We start from the raw sequence: 18849 nt of genomic DNA, 5'->3' as shown, positions 1-18849 counted from the left end.
TCCTGGCTATCCCCTCAGCAACCCTCGTGGAAAGAGTGCATGTTTCTCTCTCCAGATCCACACAAATTCCAGCACAGGGCCTCAAGGGATGTCTTTGGGGCCCATGAATCAACCCGGAACCAATCACTGTGGACTGGCAGGTGCAGTGCTCTGATTGACAGACCTGGGTCACATGATTAACCCTCACGCTAGGGTTGAAACTGCTCTCCCCCCTCCCCAATTTGGCCTCAAAGAGGGAGGGTTGGTTCCGAAAAGGAAAACCAACCAAGATGTTGTTCTGGAAAAAGAGGGAGTGAATGTCAGGTACTCTAATAAGTTTTGAAGAGAATCCCAGGAAATCAAGATGCAGACAGAATGATTAAGACAAAGAGCCTAAGTTGGATATGGGAGTGGCGGCTGAGGTCACAGAGAGGGTCCAGCTGGCAGTAGGAGTCAGAACTGGAGCGAGTATTCAAGGCTAAAGGATAGCAACCATCCCACTTCCAAGGGAGCTTGGGGTAAGCCCATCACTACAACTACAATCTGGCTGCTAGGAAGCCAGGCCCCATCAAAGCCAGCAATGAGCTGAGTGAGCAGGGACCCAGGGGAGTCAGGGCCCCACTATACAGTGACCCATGTCCCCCAGCCCTCCATTCTCTCCAGACACAGCCCAGCTGAGAACCTGCCACCCAGGGCTGCGGCAGAGCAGACATGGCTCAGGTCACTGGTTAAGCGCTGCCTGACGTTCAGAGCCAGACACCTCGACACAGCGGCACAGCGACACGCTCATCCAGAAGAGGTACACAGAGACATGAACACACACACGCACAGAAGCAGACACACACACACACAAACAGGCACTGATACACACACACACACAGAAGCAGACACACACACAGAAACAGACACACACGCATGCATACAAACACAATGACACACACAGACACAGACACATGCACAGAAGCAGACACAGACACGCACACGTACAGAAACACACAATGACACACACAAAGGACACAGAAACAAACACACAATGACACAGACACACATATGCACAGAAACACACAATGACACACACGCAGAGAAACAGACACACAATGACACACACAGAAACAGACATAGACACACACAGAAACAGACACGCAATGACACACATGGAAACAGACGCACAGAAACAGACACACAAACATACAGACACACGATGACACACACATACAAAGATACACGCACAAAGACACACAGACACCCATGCACAGAAACAGATATACAATGACACACAAAGACACACTGCCACATAGACATACACACATAAACACACTGACACTGACACACAGAAAGAGGCATGCCCATGCTCGGGGCACCTGCTTTCCAAGCCTCCTCTCTAGCTCCTGGGTCTCCAGCCTCAGGTTCCTGAGGCAGGTGTGGGCCCGGAGCCAGGCCACCAGGTGAGAGAAAGCACCACCCCCTCTAGGCCCACTCTACCCCCAATTTCCAACCCCAGGAGGGACCCCTGCTTGTTTCACAGGGAGACCACACCTGTCTATAGACAGGCACAGCCAGATGCAATTCTACATGCTGGAGAGGCAGAAACAGAGAGACAAAAGAGAAGAGACAGGGAGAAGAGGAACAGAGAGGAGGGGCAGACAGGGACAGAGAGGAGAGAGCCAGAGAGATGCAGAGAGGATGGACATAAGCAGGGAGGTGGTAGTGCCCTTCTGCCCTGGGGGGTGGCCGGCCGGTCGGAGAGGGTAGCCCCCACACCCACTGTCCCCTCTGTGGATCCCAGTCCTGCCTGTGTTCGGTTGCCACACCCTGTGTGATTCTGGAGTCTGCTGCTCAGTATCTCAGCTCCAACGTGGCCCCTAAACTTTGCCCCTCACTCCGTCACTTCTTCACTGGGGGAAACACGGGCTCTTGGGTGTGGCCGGTGCTGGCCCCGCTTCAGAGGTCTTTGTGGCCGTGTGGACCCCAACACAAGTCTTGCCTCCTGCACCAATTTTCGAACACAACCCTTCTCTGAGCTAGGACCCTGCTCTACTTCTTGGCTCTTCAACCGCCCCAAGGTAGCTCCCAACACCCCAAGTCTCCTAGTACAGAGTGTGCGCAGGCACTGAGGTTACGGAACAAAACATTTACTCTCTGGTTATGGTACAAATTCAGAACCATCCATTGCAGCCTGTTAGCTTCTCCTTTTCAGGTCGCTCTTCTCAGCAATGCTGTCCAAGGGCAGATTTCGAGACTCCCTTGCTTTGTAGTGGTCCAGCACCAGCTGCCGAAGGCTTTTGTGGTTCAGTGGCTGATCATCTGCAACAAACACAGTGTGATTATGGGAGGAGCTTGGAACTCTAACTCAACACCAGAAGCTTCCTTCCCAGGGACAGTGCCTCTCTGCCCCCTTCCCGGCTGCCCATGATTGGGATGGCCAAGCCTGGTTGGGGGTCATGGAAGCAGAAGGGATTAGGAATGGTGTAGGAGTCAAGAGCATAGGGTAAGGGTGAGTAATGGGATCAGAGAATCTAGTGTGGCTGCTAACTTGCCAACTTATAAAATTTGGGTATTTTAAGGTTTATTTTAAACGGTCACAAAGTCATTGTGATTTTTAAAAGTATCCAGGATACAAGCTTTGGGGCCTGTGCCTGGGTCACTAGCTGTGTCCCAGGGAGAAAACTCTCCACATGAACCACATCAAGTGGCCACAGCCAAGATGGTATCCAATGGAACTGATGGGCCAATGAGGCCTCATAAAGAGGGGGAAACTGAGGCTCAACACTGCAGCACCTCTTGGGCACCTGGACACGGCACCCCCAACCCTGAAGGCACACACGTCTCAGGAGCCCCGACCCAGAGGCCTGCACAGACGAGGACGGAAAGGGAACTCACAATCATCCAACCTCTCACTGAGGATGTCCGACCCGAACACCGGGGGGATGACCTTGGCGGCTTCCGCTGGCTTGAGGAAAGCAGAGCCACCCCAGAAAGGGTTGAGGAAGGGTGGCGGTGTCTCTGTCTCCGCCCCTTCCACTTCCAGGACCCGTCTGTAAGCCTCTAACAGCAGCAAGTCATTGGTCTTCTTTTCAATGATGGCTGGAAAGATACAAGCATACCAAGATGGCAGCCAGGAGACTGGCCCCTGAGGGCAGGGCCAGGTTAAGGCATGAGACTCACCCAGTAAGCAAGATAGACATGAGTTTATTTGTGCTTACTGTTCACTATAGGTTAGTAAATAAGCACAAATAAACCCAGGTTCACCTTGTTTATTGGGTAATCCACGCCTGCCTGGGGGAAATCCTGGGGAGGGGCGTACCCTGCTGGAGAGGAAAGGAAGGGACAGGAAGTGATTCTCCCCCACTTAGCCCCTATAAGGACAAGGTTACACCATGCATTCTCAGAGGAGGCCATATCACCCCTACCGGTTACCATGGAGTCGATTCCGACTTATGGCGACCCCATGTGTGTCAGAGTAAAACTGCGCTTCATAGGGTTTTCAATGGCTATGACCTTTTGGAATTAGATTGCCAGGCATTTCTTCTGAGGTACCTCTGGGTGGATTCGAACCTCTAACCTTTCAGTCAGTAGCTGAGCACTTAACCATTTGCACCACCCAAGGACTCCAATATCACCCCTGGGGGCGAAATTTGGTGCTTAAGGGGATAGATAGATAGGTACAGAGATAGAGGTGGAGATACACAGATCTGAGTCTTTATGTACAAAGCAGATACCCATACAGTACATAAACAGGTACACAACATATCCATGGTATTAACATTTCATGGATGAGGCAATTAGGAAAAGAATATCTAAAAAGGTTTCTGGCGAGTAGGCAAGAGAGGGGAACGACAATAAAAACACAGTCAAGAAACACTGGATTACATTAAAATTTGGATTTGAACCCATGCTGGCTGGCTTTAGTGCCCACACGCTTACCACCAAGCTCACTGCTTCCAGAAGAACAAGTCCCCATGCCTGGTCACGGAACATTCTGTAAATGGTACCCAAGGGCCTCACAGGCCCACACTTGACTCACCAAAATACTGCGGAAGATTGGTGTCGGTGATTCTCCCCGTCTCCCCTAGCTGCACCAGGATCTTGGTGGCGTCACACCTGATTTTCCTGAACAGATTTTCCACCGAGTTCTTGAGGTAGTCCAAGGTCTTGCTGATCTCCTTGTAGTCCTTCTCATACCCGTCCGCCTCCTCTGTGGTCTTCTTCAGTTTCTCCTGGTGACAGATTCCGGTTCCCACCAAGGTCAGCCAGGCTGACACTCTGGGCTCAGCCCACCACAGGAACTTGCAGTGCAAAGGGGGCTTTGGGACCCTCCGGGGGTAGGGTCTCCAAATTATAGGGTTTCAAGCCTCTGAGGAAATGCGAGACCAAATTAATGGGCCTCAACCAGCATTTTTAACAAATGAAATAAAAAATTTCCCAGTGAGGCAACAGGCTCCGAGGCACACAGCTATGAGAGTACAAAGCTAAGATTTAAACTTAGTTCCATAACCACCACACCGGGCGGCTTCCTCCTCCTGGCTACTAGAATATTCAGTTCCCAGGACTAAAAATTCCTCACTGGGCAGGCAGAGCTGCCCTCCTGTTACAAAGATGCAATAAAAGGTCACATGGTTAAAAAAAAAAATCACATAATTTTTTAAAAGGTCACCTGGTCAGGCTGAGAAAATAACCTTCTCTGTTAATGTGTCCAGCACCCTAGATGCTCCAGGCTCTTTATGTACATTGTCTCAGCTCAGCCTCACCATTGCCCCATTTTTCACATGAGGAATATTGAATTCAGAGAAGAAAAGTGACCTTGTACTGAGTTCATATACGTACTTGATCGTGGGCTACACTCCAATTGGTAGTAACTCATTTATTAACAAGGTGATATTGATTCCAGGTGTTTTACTAACTTACATGATAAAAAGCAACAATAACTACGTTTACAACTCTCAGCCCTGCTGTGTGCCAAATGTAAACATGCGTGATTTTATTCAACTTTCACAGCCCTAAGAATTGGGTACCTACTGTTGTTGTTGTGTGCCATTGAGTCGATTCCAACTCATCACAACTGTACAGGACGGAACAGGACTGTCTTAGGAAACCATGGGATTTCCTAGGCTGTAATCTCTGCAGGGGAGCCCTGGTGGCTCAGTGGTTAACAGCTCGGCTGCCAATAAAAAGGTTGGCAGCTCGAATCCACCAGCCTCTCCTTGGAAACCAAAGGTCCTGGGGCACCCAGGCATGTGCCCAGTTGAGGAGGGTCTCCCCAGGCCTGGGTCCAGCTTGGAAACCTGTGATTCCCTGTGCCTCAGGCCCTGGCAGGTACCTAGCTGAGCATGTACTTTGCTGCCCCCCAGTGACCCATCAGAGAATGGCACCGCCATCCCTGTCCACCAGGCGTAAGGGTGCTTGCCAAGGAGGACAAAACAAGCCACAGAGAGAAGGAGGGGACCCAGAAACAGTTCCTGGGCCAAGAACTACTAAATTAGAGCAGAGCTTTGGAGCTGGACTCTCTGAGCTCATATCTTTGGTAGATATTGATATACAATGTTTATTCCCCTCTTATGCTTAATAACAAAACTGGTTGTATTTGGGGTGGCAATGTCTCCAGCTACGTTATTTCCAATCCTCCCTTGCAAAAGGTATGTCCAATGATATCTAAACACAGAAGTTGTTGGTCTGGACTTCTGAGGAAGTACTTGTAAGGTGGCTGACTCTGCTAGAGAGGCCTTTTTTGCCTCCCCTATAGGGTCCCTGGAAACCCTGGTGGCATAATGGTTAAGTGCTAACCTAAAGGCTCGACAGTTGGACTCCACCAGGCACTCCTTGGAAACTCTATGGGGCAGTTCTACTCTATCCTATAGGGTTGCTATGAGTCGGATTCAACAGCAATGGGTTTGGTTTTATTTATTTATTTATTTTTGATAGAGTCCCTATGAGTTGGAACCAACTTGATGGCACCTTCATGCTTGGAATGTAGATGTGATGGCGGAACCTGTGGTAGCCATATTGCAACCAAGAGGCAGCCTTGGGAGTGGAAGCCACATACTAAGGATGGCAAAAAAAAAAAAAAAAGGCAGCTTAGGATGCTGATGTCATCGTAAAGCCATCAACCTACCCATCTCCTGACTTATTTCTTCACAAAGTAAATAAACTTCTACGTTGCTTAAGCCACTGTTATTTTGGTCCCAAGGGGGCCTGGTGGCACAGTGGTAAAAGCTCTCAGCTCCTAACCAAACAGTCAGTGGTTTGAACCCACCAGCTGCTCTGTGGGATAAAGATGTGGCAGTCTACTTTTGTAAAGATTACAAACTTGTGAACCCTATGGGACAGTTCTATTTGGTCCTATAGGGTTCCTATGAGTCAGAATTGACTCGATAGCAGTGGGTTTGGAGGTTACTTGCAGCTGAATATAATTCAAAGCTCATATACTATCCCGGCTCCATGATGTTGGTCAAGTGAATTTACCTCTTGAACCTCAGTTTCCTCATCTGTAAAACGTAGAGATCAACAGCACCTGCTTCATAGGGTTGTTGTCAGGATTAAATGAGATAGTGCAAGCAAAGCACATAGCCCAGTGTCTGGTATGCAGTAATTGCTCAAGATATGTTTGCAATTACTATTATTGACAGAGAACAGGGCACAAGCAGGTCAAAGGGGAGAGAGAAGAAAAGACTGAAGCAGAGTGATGTCTTATAGGAGCCAGTCCATGCGCCTGGGCTGAGGGGAGGCAGGGCTTTAAAATGGATGGAGAAGCCCTAGGGACAAAATTCTGAGGCAATACCTGTACCAAAGGCTGCTTATGCCAGGGGTTCAGGACCTGTTCAGATACATCCAAGTCGGTGGCAGGTAATGGAACAGATATTTTACTGCTCCTGATAACCAACTGACAGCCTGCCTGACAGACAGACAGACAATGGAGTGGCCCACCTCCCTCCCTACCCTGCACTGTTCTTACCTCTAGGAGTTTCAAGGCTGAACGGCTGTCATCGTGGGAAGATTTCTGCTGGGATCTCAGGAGGATGATCTCGTCCTGCTCGGGAGAGAACCAGACCATGAGGAAGAGTGGACGCTCCCCTCCCTCAGCACACCCTGAAAATAAGCCTGCACCTCAACGAGGTGTTAGGGATTTAAATCATTCGTTTCCAGGAGCCCCAGAATCCTTGGGCTCCAATGATGCCTATGGAGGTCCTTCCTGATGTTTCTTAATTAAAAAGAGGATGAGGGCATGGAAAGGTCGGTGGTTCATGTTTTCTGGAGAATTTTCTAGAACATTGCAATCAATAGAATTTTCTGGAATGGTAAAAATGTTCTGTCTGCTCTTCCCAGTACCATAACCACCAGCCACATGCGCGTGGAGAACGCTTGAAATGTGGCTAGTGCCCCTGAGGAATGATCTGAAATTTTTGTTTAATTTTAATTGGGGAGTCACTGAGTGGTGCAAACGGTTAACTTGCTCAGTGATCAAGTGAAAGGTTGGCGGTTCGAGTCTACCCAGAGGAGCCTTGGAAGAAAGGCCTGGAGATCTACTTCCAAAAACTCACACAAGGGGTCACCACAAGCCAGAATCAACTCCACAGTAACTGGTAGGTACGGTAGGGTATTTGTAATTAATCTGAACACTAGTCATACGAGGCTAGTAGGTGCGATATTGGAAGCTGCAGCTCAAGAGTAAGGGTTTTCAAGCTACAGTGAGTCAGAATCACCTGCAAGGCTTGTAAAAACAGAGTGCTGGGCCCACCCCCAGTTTCCGATCCTGTAGATCTAGGATGGGGCCAAGAAACTGCATTTCTAACAAGTTCTCAGGGGATTCTGATGCTGTTGCTAGGTGACCCACTTCGAGAACCAATGAGCTAGAGCAACTTGTTGAAATGTAAAGGGCACACAGTCCTTGACAATTCCATCTCAATTAATCTGTCCTATGGAGATAACAGGACAAGTGGGCACAGATGGGAGTTCAAGGCTGTCCGATGTGTTATTATCTATAACGGCCCCCAGTTACAAGAACCTAAATGTCTACCGGTAGGAAGTGGTTACATCAATGATGGTACATTCATATAATTGGGGGAGGGGATCTCAAATAAAAATATGGTCAAGACGCGGATTCCTGGCCCATCCTCAGAAAATCTGGGTCTGTAGGTATGCAAAAGGAGACCTGGTGGCACAACGGTTAAGCACTTGGCTGCTAACTGAAAAATTGGCAGTTCGAACCCACCCAGCAACTCTGAGGGAGAAAGACCTGGCCGTCTGCTTCTATAAAGATTAAAAATATATATAGCCTAGAAAATCCTATGGGGGAAATTCTACTCTGTCACATGAGGTCACTGTGAGTTAAAATCGACTCAATGGCACCTAACAACAACACCAAGGTATGGGATAGGACCTGGGGAGTCTGTTTTTTCAAGAAGCACCCCGCAATTCTAACACAGAGGATCCAAGGTTCCCAGAAGCTATGACAAAGAATATAGAAAATGTTGGCCGATATCTATGCTATATTGTTGAAAAAAATACTTACGAAACAGCATGAACCAACTCGTAATGATCCCATTGTAATAAATGGACATCTGGGTGTGTGTGTGTCTATGTCTGTGTGGGTCTGTGTGTGTGTGCGTGCACACTGCTTCATCAAATGATGTCACCAACGTGCTGATGGGGATTCCGTCTGTGTGGCGATGTTTCCCTGATTTTCACTTTCTGTGTGGCGATGTTTCCCTGATTTTCACTTTCTCTTTACATTTATCCGAATTGCTGACATTTTCCCAAAGGAGTGTGTATTATCTTTCTAATCATAAAAAATATATATATATTGGAAAAAATAAAGATATAAGCCTTCCAATCTTTAAAGGAAAAAAAAAAAGACATAAAGTGACTCTACTAAGAAGATTAACCCATGCTATGTCCAGGTGGTACAGGGAGTAAGTGCTCGGCTGCTAACTTCAAGGTTGGTGGTCCAAACCCACCAAAGAAAGACGGATGTGGTAGTCTGCTTCCATACAGATTACAGCCTTGGAAACCCTATGGGGCCGTTTTACTCTGTCCTATCGGATTGCTGTAAGTTGAAATCCACTCAATGGCAACCAGTTTTTTTTTTTCTTTGTTGGTTGTTTTTATGTCCAGGTGATGGGATTCTTCCAAATTTGGGGTGTCCTCACAACCCTCTGGTATGGCTTATCCTCATCATCCCACCAGGACTAGAAAAGTGCTCTTGCCTGGAAAATGAGAATCCAGGGCGCTGCCCACTCCCAGCCCCACCTGGACCATCCTTTCAGATCGCCTGCCTGCAAAGACGGAGACCCTTCCCTGCAATCCCGAAGATGGCCGCCAGAGGGCAGTGGTGGCGCGCCTAACTGGAGGTCGCAAACTCCAAGGTCCGCAAGGACCTTGCGGGCGCGGAAGGGAACGTACCCGACCATGGGGAATGGGGAAAGTGGGGCTTTTTATGGGGGCAGCTGCACTCTACTTCCAGCGGAATGTGGCCGAGAACTGTCAGCTCTCGTTTTCCCGGAGAAATTAGAATTCAGATTTTCAGGTGGAATATTTTGGTTTTTTTTTTTAACCTTGGCAACTAATTAAGAATTTATTTTTTTTAATTAGGGGGAGGGGGACCAAGCAAAAGAAGGTTGGGTTCAGTCAGGGGTCCCGGTTTACAACCTTTGACCCCAGCTCTACGGGTAAAGTCAGATGCTGGAATCCAAATCCTGGTTTGTTTGTTTTGTTTGTTTGTTTTGTTTTTAATATAACTGAGATGGGCCACAAGACGGCAAAAAGTAAGGTCCCAGGCATCCCCACCAAAGCCCACTCCCACACCCACCTTCATCCAGGACCGCTCCATGTTATGTTTTTTATACTAATTCATGACATGGATTTAAACAAAAATGTTCTGTGGCTTTTTTTTTTTTATAAAAGTTTGGAAACTCCTGCTCTAGTCCAAACATGTCATTTTACAGATGGAAAAACTGAGGCCAGAAAGGGCAGAGACTTGCTTATCTTTTATCGGACACACTCATCCTAACGCAGGAGAGCACCGTCTTGGTGGACAGGAAGATCAAGCTCAGTTCTATCGAGGAATCGTTTGCTGGTGCCATCCTCTGTGTGCATATTTGCACTCCACTCCTAAGCTAAAAGCTGGCATTGGAACCCACCAGCAGTATCACAGAAGAAAAGTCCTAGCGATCTGCTTCAGTTAAGATTAAAACAAAACAGAAAAGACCTTTGCTGTGAAGTAGATGAGATTCATAGTGCCTCCTAGCGGCAGGTGGGTTCAAACCGCCAACCTTTCAAACCCGGTTAGCAGCTCTGGGCTTCAACCGCAGCGCCACCAGGGCTCCACCGTTAAGATTACAGCCAACAAATCCTATGGAGCAGTTCTACCCTATAACACATGGGGTCGCCATGAGTCAGAATCGACTGGAAGGAAACTAACAGCAACAATCGTTGCGTGCATGACTCGCTGGGCACCGAGGATACAGAGGGATTTATGCCTGCGCCCCTGTGCGCGATAGAACTGAGCTTTTCTAGAAGGGAGACGCAGATGAGGGTCATCCACCCACACTCACACTGAGCGGGCCAGCCTCTCCGCCCCTCCGGCTGACTGGCCACCCTTCCCCACCAGGCTCCCTGCCCCAGATCCACAGAGCTACGTCTATGGGCTCCCTGGCGCTCAGCCTTCTGCCAGTGGGAGCCACCAGCTGGACACGAGATGGTGGAAGGAGACCGGGCTGGGCGGGGTGCGGATGGTGGGGGGCCTGGGGTCAATCTGCACCTCTCTTTCTCGGTCACCACTGTTTGACACTGCCAGACCCTTCACCATACTGTCCTGGCTCTGGAACTGCGCCCTCCCCTCAGCCCTTCCAAGCTGCTCTTGGTAGCCTGGGGGCTGCCCTCTCCCTTCCTGACTCCCTTAGACCTGTCCACACCTTTGTAAATAATCCTCCTTTTAAAACGCTCCGCCATCGATCCCTTTTGAGTGTTCCATCTGTTTCCGTGAGAACCCTAACTGGTATAACCACCTTCGTTTCTGCCATAGCCAGTACCACCTGTACTATGTCTATTAATATTTGTTATTCTCTATCCAGTTTCCTTTAAGTTGACTGCTCTTGTTTATTTACTTATTTTTCTTTAATTTTTTCATTTATTATGTTATTTTTATGTTGTTATCATTATTCCTAATTATTATTATTACACCCTAAGTAATTAAAAAAAAAAAAAAACCTTGCTATGGAATAGAATCTAACTCATAGAGACCCTACAGGACAGATTAGGCTGTAATTTTTATTATTATTGTGGTTTAGGTGAAAGTTTACAGCTCAAGTTAGTTCCTCATACAAAAATTTATGCACATATTGTTATGTGACCCTAGTTGCAATCCCTATAAGGTGACAGCACACTCCCCCTTTCCACCCCGGGCTTCCTGTGTCCATTCAACCAACTCCTGTCCCTTCCTGCCTTCTCATTCTGCCTCTGGACAGAGCTGCCCGTTTAGTTTCGTGCATCTCCTTGAACTAAGAAGCACACGAGTATTATTTTATGTTTTATAGTCCAGTCTAATCTTTGTCTGAAGAGCTGGCTTCAGGCATGGTTTTAGTTCTGGATTAACAGAGAGTCCGGGCGCCATGTCTTCCAGGGTCCCTCTAGTCTCAGTCAGACCATTATATCTGGTCTTTTTACTAGAAATTGAGTTCTGCACCCCACTTTTCTCCTGCTCCGTCAGGGACTCTCTGTTGTGTTCCCTGACAGCGGAGTCATTGATGGTAGCCAGGCACCATCTGTTCTGGTCTCAGGCTGATAGAGTATCCAGTTTACGTGGCCCTTTTTGTCTCTTGGGCTAATGTTTTCCTTGTGTCTATGGTGTTCTTCATTCTCCTTTGCTCCAGGTGGGTTGGGACCATTTGATGCATCTTAGGTGGCCGCTCGCAAGCTTTTAAGACCCCAGATACCACTCACCAAAGTGGGAAGCAGAACACTTTCTTAACAAACTTTGTTATGCAATTGACCCAGAAGTCCCACGAAACCATGATCCCCAGACCCCCGCCCCTGCTACTCTGTCCCTTGAAGTGTTTGGTTGTGTTCAGGAAACTTCTTATCTTTTAGTTTAGTCCAGTTGTGCTGACTTCCCCTGTATTGAGTGTCCTCCTTCCCTTCACCTAAGATAATTCTTGTCTACCATCTAGTTATTGAATCCTCCTTTCCCTTCCTCCCCAACCTTGACCAAGGCTGTAATCTTTACAGAAGCAGACTGCCACATCTTTCTCCCGACGGTGGGTGCGAAACACCAACCTTTCATTTAGCTGCCAAGGGCTTAACCACCGAACCACCAGGGCTCCTTCACTGAGTAATACCAAAAAAAAAAAAACCAAACCCAGTGCTGTCGAATCAATTCGGACTCATAGCGACCCTATATATAAAAAAAACCCTATATAAAAAAAATTATATAGTATCCATTAAATCACAGGTTTGCTCTGCAAGCTATATTTTTCCTACTACCCATTCATTCACAACTAATCAATTAAAAAATTTTCACCTCTCTCCTAGCTACAATCTACTTGCACATGGCCAGTGTACACACCGCACATTTGAGAAACAGTGACAATAGGGAGCGGCTTCAGGGACCGCGGAGGAAGGAGTAATTAATTCCCAGAGGAGGTGACATTTGTTCTGGTCAGGACAAAGGATGGGCATTTCATCAGAAAAGGGGAAAGGGAGAAGGAACAACATGAGCAAGGCCTTGACGGAGGAAAAGCTCAGGCAGAGCTGGGATGGGCGGCTGCCGAGGACGTTTTGGGGATCACGAAGGGAGAGGCAAGTTGAGGTATATATTGAAGGACCTGAGCAATACTCTAAGGAGTTAAGACTTTATCCTGTGAGGACAATTTGAAGGATGTTTATTTATATTCTAGGGAGTGCGTGGTCCAGGGAGCCAATTAATTGGGGAAATTATGGGTTCAACAAAGGTAAACAGATTTCTTTGCTGCAGGACTTCTCAGAGCCACTACTATGCTCCTGTATATCAAGTCTCTCAAGATAAAACTTGACCATCTCCCCTCAAGGGTAAGAAGCTGTTGATTAACAGGGGTCGGTGAACTTTTAAGACAAAGTGGGCTGGCAAATATTTTAGGCTTCGGGGGCCATATATAGTCTCTCTTACATACTTTTCTTACAATGTTTAAAAATGTAAAAACCATTCTTAGCTTCTGGGCTGTTCAAAAACAGGCTGCAGGCCATAGTTGGCCCACAAGCTGTAGTTTACTGACCTCTGGCTTATAAAACATGCTGTCATAGACTGAATTGTGTCCTTCCTAAATACACTGTAATCCTAACCCCTATACTTGTGGTTATAATCCCATTTGGGAATGGGTTTTCTTTGTTGTGTTGTGTTTTGGTGTAGGGTGTGTCTTAAATCAACCTCTTTTGAGATATAGATTAAACATGGAAGCGAGGGAGCGGGGATGGGGGAAGACAGATGCCATGCCACATGAAGATAACCAAGAAGCCAAGGGATAGAAGCTGAAGAGACAAGGACCTTCCCCCAGAGATGACGGGGAGATAAAGCTTTCTTCAAGAGCTGGCGCCCTGAATTCCAACTTCCTAAACTGTGAGAAAATAAAGTTCTGTTTGTTAAGCCCACCCACTTGCGGTATTTCTGTTATAGCAGCCCTACACACCCATGGATTAAATGTCAGTATTGGGGGTGGGGCATGGCCACATTACATGTGTGCATCAGCTGAAAGACAATTATCAATTTCAGAAAAGTTAAAAGGTAAGGGGAGCACTGGGAGAAAACAGCACAGTTTCCCAAACAGACTCGACCTTGAGACCCTTTTTTCTGTCAAGCATCTGATGGAGTGTTCCAAGGAGCCTGCCTTGGGGAAGGATGTTGTGGGCAGATGGCTTTTGGAAATGGGGCAGGGGGTCCCAGGCCTAGGGAAAGAAGAACTGGCCAGACCTGGATCCTCTGGGTCTTCTTATGCATCATCTCCATGTCATTGTTGAGCTCTGTGACATAAGTGAACCGAGCAAAGTTCTTCTCCTCCTTGGCCAGGTATTCGTCAATGAGCTGGTTCAGGTTCCCATTCTCAGCCAGCTTCAGCAGCCGGAGGTGGGCCACCTCGTAGCTCTCAAAACTCTCCCCCTTGTTCTTCTTTCCATGTTTCTTTGCCTTCAGAGCTAGAAAAGGAAAAACCAGCAACAGTGAGTAGGAAAATGCAGCCACTCAGATCAGTGCCAGGCAGATAGCATCTGCTCAATAGCATGCCTTAGGGAGGGGGCTAGAATCTTCCCCGAGATAAGGCAGAGGCTGCACTCATTTATTCATTTCACAAATATCTAATTAAGCATTTCTCATATAGCAGGTAGGTGCTTTTGTGCTCAGCTGCTAACCAAAAGGTTGGTGGTTTGAACCCACCCAGCAGTCTCGAGGGAGAAAGACCTGGCGTTCTGCTGTCATAAAGATTACACCCTAGAAAACCCTATGGGGCAGTTCTACTCTGTCACATGGGGTCACTGTGAGTCAAAATTGACACGATGGCACCTCACAGCAACGACAATGTATATCATTTAAGGAAAGGAAAAAAGAGAGGAATGGGGGGCCTGGAGAGCATACCTTCTTCCCTTCTGGCCTGCTCCTCGAACTCCACGCGGTCGTTCAGCTTGACGAGCAGGAAGGACTTGAGCTTGGTCTCGTGGGCATAGAGACGTTCCAGCTCTCGGATCTCCAGGTTGTACTGAGAGATGTCCTTCTGCTGGCGGTCCTTCATGGCCGCCATTCGAGCCATGGCTTCCAACCTGGGCAAGGGGGACACAGGGTCTGAGTGTCCGTAGGTCTTCCCTCTCCTCCTCTCTCCCTGTCAGGCCACAGGGCCTCCTGCCTGGCCAATGACCGCCACTTCCCTTTTTTTTTTTTTTTTACTTCTTTTCCCCCTCTTCCCCTGCCCCTGGTAACCACTAATCTTCTGTCTCAATGGATTTGCCTATTCTGGATATTTCATGTAAGTCAGATCATACAATATTTGGGTTTTTTGTGTCTGATTAATTTCACTTGAAGGTCCCTTGGTGGCACAAACCCACCCAGAGGCACCTCAGAAAACAAGCCTGGAAATCTGTTTCCTAAAGGTCACAGCCTTGGAAACCCTGTGGAGAATAATTCTGCTCTGTACACATGGGGTCACCATGAGTTGGAACCGACTTGATGGCAACTAACAACAACTTCATTCAGCACGTTTTCAAGGTTCATCCATGTTGTAGCATGTATCAGAACCTCATTTCTCTTTATGGCTGAATAATATTCCATTGCATGGATAGACCACATTTTGTTTATCCGTTCACCTGCTGACGGGCAGTTGAGTTGTTTCCACCACCACCATCACGTCTTTTAATCATGGAAGTTCTGGGACTGGAACAACTCTCCTTTCCTAAACACTACCAGCTGCAAGCTCTAGACTATCCCCAGGAAATTATTTTTCCATCATCATCATCATCATTGACACCACTTGTCAATTACCATGTCCCAGGCACTCCCTTATATATATTACTTACATATATTAATATATAATTAATATAATTTATTAATATATTAACATTAACATAATGTTATAAATATAGTATATATTATTAATATAATATAACTTAACAACATAACAAAAAAATTTTTTTAATATAATGATGTAATGTAATATAATAAATATAATATAATTAATAGATTATATGTATTAATATATTAATTTTTTTTTATACTTACATATATTACTTAATTCTCACTACCACCCAAAGGGAGCCCTGGTGGCGCCGTGGTTAAGGGCTACAGCCGCTAACAAATGGGTCAGCAGTTTGAATACACCAGCTGCTCCTTGGAAGCCCTATGGGGCAGTTCTACTCTGTCCTCTAGGATCCCTGTGAGTTTGAATCAACTCGAACCCACTAGCCGCTCTGTGGAAGAAAGATGTGGCAGTCTACTTCAGTAGAGTACCACCTTGGAAACCCTATGGGGCAGTTCCACCTTCCTATGAGTCAAAATCAACTCTACGGCAGTGGGTTTTGTTTTGTTTTGTTTTTTTAACCACTCACAGAGGTCCTACAATAATGTAATAGTGATGGAGGCAGGATTCGAACCCAGATCTTTGTGCCTCCAAAACCTGTGCTCTTCAAAGTCAACCTGTGTGCCTTTTGCCCCTATGAGTATGGATCCAGGAGACACCTGGACTGCGAGAGACTCCTAAGGCTAGCAGTAGGACCACCTGAAGAGTGGCTGAATTTCAACACCACCACATCCAGGACTCACCTGAATCTCAAATAAGTCTCTCAGTATCTCTAAACCTCCATGTCCTTGTCTGTAAAATGGGGGGGGGGGATAACCCCTAGGGCTATTGTGAGGGTCAAAATAATACCCAGAACAGAGTTGCTATTTGGGGTGATGAAAAAGTTTTGGAACTAGATAGTGGTGATGGTTGCACAACATTGTGAATGTACTAAACGCCACTGAATCGTACACTTAAAAATGGTTAATCTGTTCTGTAAGCCTTCATCTAAAGTACAGCAAAAAAATTATAATAAAAGATAGTTAAAATGGAAAATTGTATATTACATATACTTACCATGGAGTCCTTGGGTAGCATAAAAGGTTACGTGCTCAACTACCAACCAAAAGTTTGCAGTTTGAACCCACCCAGAGGCACCTTGGAAGAAAGGCCGATGATCTGCTTCCAAAAGGTCACAGCCTTGAAGGCAGTTTTACTCTGCACACATGGGGTCTCCATGAATCAGAATCGACTAGACAGCAACTGTCTCTTTTTGCGGGTGGGGAAGGGTTGCTATTTACCACAATAAAATTTAAAAAAATAAATCAATACTCAGAGCACTTAGCACCATCCCTGGCATACAGTTAGTGCTCAGGATTATTACTGTTATGACTCAGGGTTCCCCAATACACAAGCACAGGGGCAGAGGGAGCTCAGACTAGGGAGCTAGATGCTCAGCAGGAGGCCTAGAGGCATCTCTGAGCCCAGGGGTCTCTCTCCAGCCCACCTCTGCTCATAGGCCTGAGCAGACTGCTCAATGGCCACATTCATGGTTTTCTTTTGCATCGACATGCGACGGTGCAGCTGCTGGTAGACGTGGTCATAAGCAGCTTTCTCAAACCGGAGGTCCTCGATCTCCTTCCGGAGCTTGGCATTGGTAGTCAACATCTTGTCAAAGTGGACGGTGACCTATGGCAAGGGCTGTGTTGTTAATTTTGTAAGGTCGTGTGGTTAGGAAAAAAAATTTTTTTTTTTTTTTAGAGAGGCAAAGTGAAGTATTCAGGGGTGAAATATTATGATGTCTATAATTTACCTTAAAATACCTCAGAGGGGAAAATGATGCAAATATAGAAAAACATTAACAATTGCTGCATCTAAGTGATGGATAGGAGGGTGTTCATTATTTTATTCCCTATACTTTTCTGTATGTCTTACTTAAAAAAAAGGAAAAAAAAGATTTGGTGAAACCATGTGAAATTGTGCACTACAGGTTAGTAAGTAAACACAAGTAAGCCTGTGTGTACCTTGCTTACTATAATCCCCTGTGTACCTTGCTTACTGGTTAATCTGCCCCTGGATCAGAGATTTTCGAGCTATGTTCTGAGAAACCGTAGGTTTCTGCAAGGCTAAGATTGGGGTAAGGAGCCCTGATGGCACAATGGTTGACTGCTCGGCTGCTAACCAAAAGCTCAGCTGTTCAAACCCACCACCGGCTCCATGGAAGAAAGACCTAGCAATCTGCTCCCATAAAGATTATAACCTAGGAAATCCTATGGGGCAGTTCAACTTGACCACACAAGATTGGGGTAAGGCAAGGGAGGCACCCAGGGCATAACATTTAAGGAGGCACTCACTCTCAGGTTTTGACCCTGTACTTCCACAAGCCTGAGAATGAATGCCTCTTTAAATTTTGCACTCTGGTGTCTTTGCTTGTCTCACCCTGTCCCAGCCCTGGGTTTCTCTGTGGGGTGTCTCAGTAGTCACCAAACAGGAGGGACAAGCCAAAGGAACAGAAGCTCTTATCTAAATTTGCATCCTCCACCAACTCTTAGGAAGACACCGATTATCAGTCATTTGTCCTTTAGTATGAATTTTACTGTAGGCCTGTTAGCATGCTACCTGTCTCTGATTGTGGGATAAAAAGTCTGACTCATGGGGAGAACTCTCAGGCCCCACTGAGCAAGTACAGGAGATTTTAGTGGATCATGAAGGATCCTGGGACACTGTAATCACCTTTAGAGATGGCTACCTAATCAACTAAGAGGTGCAGCCACACCTGGTCAGGTAAGAAGAGGAAACCAGTTTGAGATACAAGAAAGCAGACCTCTCGGAATGAAAGAGGAGACCTACCAATCTTACAGAAACTGAAAGAATGATAAGGAAATATTAGGAACAACTGTATGTCAACAAATTAGTAAATGACTTACATGAAATGCAGAGATTCCTAGGATGACACAAACTACCGAAAGTGACTGAAGAAGAAACAGGAAATCTGAATAGAACTATAACAAAAAAGCAGACCTCAACAGACAATGAATCATGCATGCATTCACTCATTCAACCAGCAGATGTTAGCTAAGCACCTACCCTGAGCCTCACACTGTGCCCGGCACTGATGCTATGTTTCTAACCAAGGGGACCCTTGGCCTTACTGGGAGAACTAATTGCAGGTTCCTGGGCCTCAGCCCTGGAGGTTATGATTCAGTGGATCTGGAGGGGACCCAGGAATCTGCATTTTTAACATGTATCCTCAGCATTCTGACATCAGCTGTAAATCACTATGCATGTATATTAAAAAGACCCTGCCTGGCCCTCAGGCAGCTCTCAGGCTAGTGGAGGAGGCAGAAAGATCAGTTCCACCCATGCAGTT

The 18849-nt window shown here is 46.7% G+C and overlaps 1 protein-coding gene across 1 annotated transcript in view; it reads right to left on the bottom strand.

Moving 5' to 3' along the window:
- Positions 1-2056: 2056 nt before the first annotated feature.
- CCDC63 (coiled-coil domain containing 63) overlaps positions 2057-18849 on the bottom strand; it is a 36067-nt gene continuing 19274 nt past the window's right edge. Inside the window, exons 6-12 of the mRNA XM_010599900.3 lie at positions 16987-17168; positions 14570-14751; positions 13913-14133; positions 6929-7003; positions 4004-4196; positions 2860-3063; positions 2057-2283 (exon numbers count right to left, since the gene is read on the bottom strand). Of these exons, the coding sequence (XP_010598202.3) occupies positions 2159-2283; positions 2860-3063; positions 4004-4196; positions 6929-7003; positions 13913-14133; positions 14570-14751; positions 16987-17168 (1182 nt within the window). The 3' untranslated portion in view covers positions 2057-2158. The remainder of the gene's footprint in view (positions 2284-2859; positions 3064-4003; positions 4197-6928; positions 7004-13912; positions 14134-14569; positions 14752-16986; positions 17169-18849) is intronic.

The sequence above is a fragment of the Loxodonta africana genome, chromosome 19, assembly GCF_030014295.1.
Source record: "Loxodonta africana isolate mLoxAfr1 chromosome 19, mLoxAfr1.hap2, whole genome shotgun sequence".
Classification (NCBI taxonomy): domain Eukaryota; kingdom Metazoa; phylum Chordata; class Mammalia; order Proboscidea; family Elephantidae; genus Loxodonta; species Loxodonta africana.
The sequence above is the reverse complement of the archived record's forward strand: the minus strand, read 5'-3'. Positions and strand labels throughout refer to the sequence as shown.